General features: G+C 39.5%; 1 protein-coding gene across 1 annotated transcript in view; it reads left to right on the top strand.

The window, feature by feature from the left end:
• Nucleotides 1-2,116: 2,116 nt before the first annotated feature.
• LOC107101746 (protein NLRC3-like) overlaps nucleotides 2,117-8,097 on the top strand; it is a gene marked incomplete at its 3' end in the record, with an annotated part of 18,304 nt that continues 12,323 nt past the window's right edge. Inside the window, exons 1-4 of the mRNA XM_015400777.1 lie at nucleotides 2,117-2,754; nucleotides 2,966-3,112; nucleotides 4,312-4,547; nucleotides 5,474-7,262. Of these exons, the coding sequence (XP_015256263.1) occupies nucleotides 2,985-3,112; nucleotides 4,312-4,547; nucleotides 5,474-7,262 (2,153 nt within the window). The remainder of the gene's footprint in view (nucleotides 2,755-2,965; nucleotides 3,113-4,311; nucleotides 4,548-5,473; nucleotides 7,263-8,097) is intronic.

An 8,097-nucleotide genomic window follows, 5' to 3' on the forward strand; every position in this document is an offset into this window, starting at 1 on the left:
AAAAAGAAGAGAAAAAAAGAACCTACCTGTTACTTACATGAATATGGAAACAATTTTTTACAACAGTTAGAAGTGTTTTATATTTTTATATTTTCATTTCATTGGGTATAATTTTCATTTAATTAATAATTGTTGTCTTTATTTCATCCTGTATTTAATTAATTTTATTTTATCCTAGAGGTTTATTTCCGTTTTAAGAGTGGTTTTGTGATGGGAAAGAAATCCCATTCACTCACAGAGCTGAAGCTGAATTGCTATGGGATAGACCAGTGTTGTGCAAAAATAATGTCCTGCAGATAATGAATAGATGGTTAACTAGAACTGGAGTTACAGTTAATTATTTATCCTATTCAGCATCGAAGGCAAAATCAATTTAGTGTTCTTAGGTGGATAATTATAGCCTTGAATTATCTACTTACCGGTTGCTGATTCACCTCTGGAGGGTTCCTGGACCGGCTGTTAAAATCCAGGTATCCACCAGTCTAGTGGCCCACGTTAAATTATCAGCAAAGCTATTAAATTATCAATAAAGAACCTTCTATCTCTGTTTATTCGCACTATTACCAAAGGAATCGGGTTTACTCTGAGTGATTAACCCTCCGTTATATGAACGACCAAAACCACTACAGATTAACCAATGATGTCTTTATTCTAATAATTCAGGATTACAGAAATCTAACATCTATGCAAACACTACACACTACTAGAAAAATAAACACGAGGTAGATTAAATGACTTGTTTAAAAGAAAAATTGAAAATAAAGAATTAAACGAGATAGAAACAAAGAAATAAAACCATAAGAGTCCGTTTACTGGCGTCTGAAATTGTCCAAAATATGCCAGATATTAATACATTCACTAATGTCCGCTAGCAGCAGGTATGATAATAGTGCAATTGCTCATGTAACATTAACACATCCAGCTTAGTATTGGTAAATTATTAAACATGTATTAACAATAGCAGCGTTTAGCAAAAACCCCTTTTTGCCTGGCAATGTAGCAATGTGTGTGAATGGGTGTAGCTAAATGGGGGACCACCCCCCTTTGTTCTCCACGCAGTTAGGGGAACAAAGAGAAATGGGGCGGCAACCACAGGACCCCACGTGGCTGAATGTGATAACTTTATAACTATCTCAAAGCAGAAACAACAAAGAGGACAGGAAAGCCAAGAAAGAAAATAAAGAAGCACACACTAATTTCAACCAAATGAACAAACTCTTAATCAGCACAGATAAAAAAACATCAGCATTAATTCAAAACCCTAAACTGCCTTTCTCTCGCCTGAGCACAGCAATTCTGATGCATCAAAGGAAAGTAAATTGATTTTACTGTGAGATGCGTCGTCCGAGGGAGGTTGGCGTTTCCACGGCAACCGCAGCTTGGTTTCTGTCGGGCAGAGGGTTCTCCGCCACCGGTCCACCCCTCGGGAAAGTTCAGTCGGTTCGGGCTGCAGCAGAGGGCTTGATATGCTCACAAGTTGGAAAGGAGGGATTTTAGGAGGTGATCTTAGGAGGTGGTCGGCTAGAGAGCGTCCTCTCAGCCGATTCGTCCAAGGAAGGGGAAAACGAAAATCCGTGGTCAGCTTCAAAGGCTTCTGTCTCCCCAGTCGGCGCAGCCGCTATGCACGATGGAACAATGCGATCCGTGACTTTTGACGCAGGAAAACGAAAGCTACTTCCAGTCAGCTTTCTTCTGGTATTTCACGTGAAACGAGTCTCTCCTGACAGGCTCCAAACCCATGGAAAAAGAGAGAGAAGTCTTCTCGCGCCTGGCTTTTAAACCATGTGTGACACGGGAGCACTTCCTGTGGAAGTATCGGCTGATTTGTCTGTGCCATGAGTGACATGGTGGAACTTCCTGTTGGAGTATTCGGCTTATTGGTCCATTTGAGGTGGCCGCCTCCCACAGTGGGCCCGGTCTTCTTTGTTCTTGTTTTGGAGGTAATCCTTTGTTCTCCTTTGTGGGGAAGAGGAGGGGGATGGGTTTCAGGTGGCTAACAAGGGGGATGGTTTAGCCCACTGATTTAGCTCCATGTTGGTAATATACCTCAACACCAGCTCATGCCCCGCCCCTAGGAGCAAGTTAGTGAGATGCGCACAGATGCACGTGCAGAAACTGAGCAGAGCATGACGAGAACAGAGAGGCAGAAGCTGGAGTACAGAAAAGTGTAAATAAATATTTCTATACTGAGGAACTGTGGAGGAAAAGGAACCGTTTGGGCTGATACCTGAGCATCTGGAGAGCCACGGAGGAACGACCCTGGGACCTTACCTGGTTTCTAATTCTTTTCTTTTCCCGGCTGGGTTTTTTGGATACCCTGGATTCTGGATTCTCTCCTTAAATGGAGATGGCGAGCCAACCGTGTGAACATCTGGATTTGGACTGAAGAGGAGGATTTGGACTGAGGAGGACTTTCTTTTCTTGCATTCATCGTCCTGTCGGAGTGGTAGGACTAAAAAGAAAAACTCAGAGATTAAAAGGGAAACCCTTTTTCTTTTTACGTTGGGAAACAAGACATTTTATTTTATTTTTTTAAAGGGTGCACCCAATTTTAAGAGACTACAATTGAAAAAACAAACTGAAGGCCGGCCAAATTTGTAAAACTGTTATTTTTTCATATATGTTAATACACTTACTTCACAAAAAATTACCTGTGTGTTTTCCTCTTACTCAATCGGTGTCTTACTTTTTTTTTCATCATCACTCCCTCTTATGAATCTAGAACATTCTGGTCCAGTGTCACTTACCCTTCAGGTGGGTTACACTCGACCTCTGCACATCCCTACTTCAAAGGAAATTTACTATTTTAATTTATTATATCTGACCTTATGAATTTTTCTACAAAGCTGAAATATGACTCCAGCTTAGATTGGAAAAGGTCTCAAACACAGTTTTAACTTTGTTTTACAAAGCACTTAAAGAACAAGAATCACTAGCAGCTGACAGGTTTTGTTGTTTCTCTTAGACTCACTGAAGTCCAGAAGATGGAAGATCAAGCTCTAAAGGAGAACAAAGGTGAAAGTCCAGGGTCCAGTTGTCTGTCTATGAGGAGTGAGCGCTCCAGAGAAAGACCTCCAGTATTCAGTAATGAACCTGGATCCTTAGAGACGGAGTAAGAAATCAGTTTATGATTTATGTGATTCTGCAAAACTAATCAAAGTTGAAGCTTTCATTTTAAACTGACACACGGAGACTAAAACTTCTTACTTATTTTAGCTTTGTTTAGTTAAGAGAGCACATCAAACTTTGAGGACATATGTAATGAATGTCATTTGTGTCTTTGGAGACCTCTAACAGCTTCCAGGTTTCATTAAAGTCTAGAGTTCGATGGAGTAGGAGCAATAGCCAATATGTTTGGAAATTTATAGAAGGGAAAGAACTTCCTGCTCACACCTTCAAAATCAACCCAGCACAGCATTTATTTCAGGCCAGGTACTGACAAAAGGTCAAATGCTAGACTGCAGTCTAAAGTCTGAAAAAGCTCCAATTTCTTTTTTTCCCCCCTTTTAAATATGATTTCCACAAAGGTCTGTTTTTCAGAAAATACCATTATGTCCAAGACAAACTTTGGGGATTAGCTAAATTGATTTAAACATGATTCACCATTGATTTAAGCTTAGTTAAGCTATAGTTAACAAATATAACTGCACTAATTAACAATGAACTTAGAAACATACAGCTGATTAAAATGCATTACAACTGCCCAGTATATCAGGAGATTATTGGTGATCACAATACTATTGTAACTAGTCCAGTACAAGAGACTACATCTACATCTGTTAATTATATATCAGAACAGTAAAACTAGAGAGTGAACCCAGAAACAAAGTCCAAAGAATCATCACAAAGCCCGATTTAGTCAACACCAAATTTGTAGAAGGAAAAAAACCTGAAAACTAAATTACTTGTTTATTTTAGCACTTGTAGCATATCTAACTAATGAGCTATTCAGGAAAAAGCATTTTATAAAGTGACTGGATAAATACATACTAGGGCTGATTCCTGTATACTAGTGTTCCAACATTAAAATAGGATCCAACATTCTACTCTTGATTATATATTTGTCAGCTTTTGTCTCTTAAAGCCACTGATAAAAGCAATCTGTCTGACAGACAGAAGAATGATTAAAACAATCATGATGGTAATTTCAACAGAATTAAATACTTTAAAAGAGACATCATCAATGTTCTGAGGTTTTTTCTGACCCTGCTTCTGATCCTTTATTTGCAGTAGAAATGTATGTACATCATCTGCTTTAGAGGGCTAGCTGATCTTTAAGTAGTGAACTATCTCAGTAACTTTTTTTTACAGATGGAGTGAGAGAAACATTGTTAGGGAAAACGAGCAGCTGCCCTACTGCGCTTTGTGTCAGAATATCCTGTGGGACCCAGTCTCAACCAGCTGTGGGCACAGCTTCTGCAGAGCATGCATTGAGTCCTACTGGGTGCAGTCTGCTCAGTCAGGACACACCTCATGTCCCCACTGTGGAGAAAGACCTACAACAGGATCCAAACTGTGGACAGCCAATCAGAGCAGTTGTACAGCTGGTAAGACAGAACATTTTTAGTGCCTCTTTCCATTGACACTGTTGAACCAATTCCACAGCTTGGGTTGGGATTTGAAGATCATTATTATTAAAAGTAAAATAAATATGTAATATTAAGTATTTATGTAGTTAATTATTTTAAATAGATCTGTATTTCCATCTAGTTCAAATGTAGCACATTTTTTTATATAATGAATCTGTGGGATTTGCACTAAGGATATTTTGTTCTCAGACAGTTGTGCTAAATTAATTAAAACTAAACATCTTAAAAGTGGTGATAAATTTATTGCATGAAAACCAAGAAACTGAAATAAACCTGCATTCATGCTCCTTTTATAAGAGGGATGCAAAGTCTAAATGACACAAATCTAAATTTCCTCTGAAAATTGGTCAATAATTAGAATATATATATTTTAGTTCTAACATCTGTTGATTGGTTCTAAAGGGACACAATTTTTCTGATAAAATATTTAATATGTAAATTTTATATAATAATAATAATATAATCATTTTACATTTTATCAGAAAAAGTGTGTCTACACACCAAACACGTACTCTAATAAAACTACAACTCTGAGAGAGAAAAACTTACACAGGAGGTGATGGGTTGTGCCTACATTGAAAATGACACATGTATCAGCAAAATTTATGGAGATTAAAGTCCATCAGTAGGTGCTGTTGGTTGGAGAAGGTAAGATAGAAACAATAAAATGCAGATAATGGTGGCATGAGGCTCAAGGGTTCATGTTGCGTGTCTTTCTATTAGTATCATTACATCTTCTCTTGTTTCTGGCCATGAAACAGGGAGAAATTTGCTGGGTCAAAATTTAACTTATGTTTTGGCTATGTATGGTTGATATTGTTTAGAATCACTTTATGTGAAGAGAGACACCTTATAAGACACCTTTCTTTCTTTGTTTTTTGTAGATTTTGGACTGCAAGAGGTTCTAGAGGAACATAAGATCAGACTGAGGAAGAGATGTGAACATGTGACTGAAGGAAGTGATAAAACAGGAAGTAGTACCCTCTTTAACAAGATCTATACTGATCTCTACATCACAGAGGGACATAGTGAAGAGGTTAATACACAACATGAGGTGAAGCAGCTTGAAAGACTTTCCAAGATGCAGAACTTCCATGACTGTCCAATCAGATGCCATGACATCTTTAAACCCCTACCTGATCAACATGGATCCATCAGACTGGTACTGACCATCGGTGTTGCTGGTGTTGGAAAGACCTTCTCTGTGCAGAAGTTTACGCTGGACTGGGCAGAAGGCTTGGAAAACCAAGAATTGAGTTTGGTGGTTCTGCTTTCCTTCAGGGAGCTGAACTTGATCAGAGAAGAACAACACAGTCTTCTCTCTCTGCTTCATGTTTTCCATCCAACCCTTCAGAAGCTCCCTGCAGAGAAGCTGGCTGTCTGTAAACTTCTTTTCATCTTTGATGGCTTGGATGAAAGCAAACTTTCTCTAGACTTCCAAGAGAATTGGCCTTTTTTTGATATCACACAGAAATCATCAGTCAAAGTTCTTCTTACGAACCTCATCAAGGGGAACCTGCTTCCCTCGGCTCTCGTCTGGATAACTTCAAGACCTTCAGCTGCCAATAAAATCCCTCCTTCATGTATTACCAGGCTAACAGAAGTAAGAGGCTTCACTGATACCCAAAAGGAGGACTACTTCAACAGGAGGTTCACCAATGAAGAGCTTTCTAGCAGAATCATCTCCCATGTTAAGGCCTCAAGGAGCCTCCATCTCATGTGTGGAATCCCTGTATTCACCTGGATCACTGCTACAGTTCTGGAGAATCTGTTGACCACAGAGCAGGGAGGAGAGCTACCCAAGACCATGACTGACATGTACTCACACTTTCTGCTAGTCCAGACAAAGAGGAAGAGAAACAAATACTGTGGTGGACATCAGATTGGTCCCCAGAACCTGATGGAAGCTGACAAAGAAGTTCTTCTCAAGCTCGGGAGGCTGGCATTAGAGCATCTTGAAAAAGGAAACATCATGTTCTACCAGGAAGACCTGGAGCAATGTGGCCTTGATGTCACAGAGGCCTCTGTGTACTCAGGAGTTTGTACAGAGATCTTCAAAAGAGAAAGTGTCATCTTCCAGAAACCAGTCTACTGCTTTGTTCATCTAAGCATCCAAGAGTTTATGGCTGCAGTCTACATGTACAACAGTTTTACCAACAAGGACACAGAGGTGGTGGGATGTTTCCTGGGAAAATACCACAATTACTCTTCTTTAGATGATTTCATGAAGAGACTAATGGATAAATCTCTCAGAAGTAAAAATGGACATTTAGACCTGTTCGTTCGCTTCCTTCATGGCCTGACTGTGGAGTCAAACCAGCAACTCTTGGGAGGCTTGCTGGGTCAAAGTTACAACAGTCCAGAAACTATTCAGAGAATCATCAATAATTTGAAGGAAATGAATACTGATAAAATCTCCCCTGACAGAACAATCAACATCTTCCACTGTCTGATGGAGATGAAGGACCTCTCGGTTTATCAGGAGATTCAACAGTTCCTGAAATCAGAAAACAGGTTAGAGAAAGAGCTAACAGAGATCCAATGTTCAGCTCTGGCCTACATGCTGCAGATGTCAGAGGAGGTCCTGGATGAGTTGAACTTGGAGAAATACAACACTTCAAAAGCAGGGCGACGGAGACTGATTCCAGCTGTAAGGAACTGCAGAAAGGCTCGGTGAGTTTAGATTCCTTCGGTGCGCAATGCTGATTTATCACTGAATTGATTTCTTTATGCTGAGATTTTTTTTACAATCTATCCTGCTAAGGATAAAAAGAAAAATATGATTTTTTTCTTCCTCTCACCCATTGTTATCCTTTCCTCTCTTTTTACCAACTGTAAGGGCAGCGCCTTTAATGGCAGTAAGGCCTCAGACAACATGACCCCCATGTACAATTTATGTCTTTTTCTTGGATGTGATGTACCGAAAGTGAATTTCGCCATACTTGCTCCAGGCTTCTCTAGTCTGGGTGACAAATAAAGTAATGAATTAATCTCTAAGGAACCCAGCAGATTGCATGAAGTCACTACATATAAAATAAATGACCATAAATAGTCTGTTGTTTGATTTCTTTAGAGCTAATGTAGAATGTAAATATCTGGCTGGCTTGCCAAATATGGAAGCAGTTGTACTGCGTTATGTAGTCCTGTTTCTGACCTTATGCTCACTTAGCAACACAGAGAATGCAGCATGTAGACAGGGTGTCTACATACTGGAAGTCATGTACGAATCTTGGCAAAAACAGGGTTCTTACTGGCTGACTCGCACGCAATCACAGGCTGCTCCAGCTCCGCTGTCGAAGGGACAGATACAGGAAATCTTTCCTACCATATGCCATCACATTGTACAATAAAAAATAAACTCTTGTTTCAGCATACAGTAACCAGCACTGTACTGTACTGCACTCCATATTTTAATACTTATTTATAATCTGTTCACTGCACCTCAGGGCTGTTCACTGCACCTTATGTAAATTACCCTTATTATGTAAATTACCCTTATTATGTAAAT

The sequence above is a fragment of the Cyprinodon variegatus genome, unplaced genomic scaffold (assembly GCF_000732505.1).
Source record: "Cyprinodon variegatus isolate N-32 unplaced genomic scaffold, C_variegatus-1.0 Scaffold1146, whole genome shotgun sequence".
Lineage (NCBI taxonomy): Eukaryota > Metazoa > Chordata > Actinopteri > Cyprinodontiformes > Cyprinodontidae > Cyprinodon > Cyprinodon variegatus.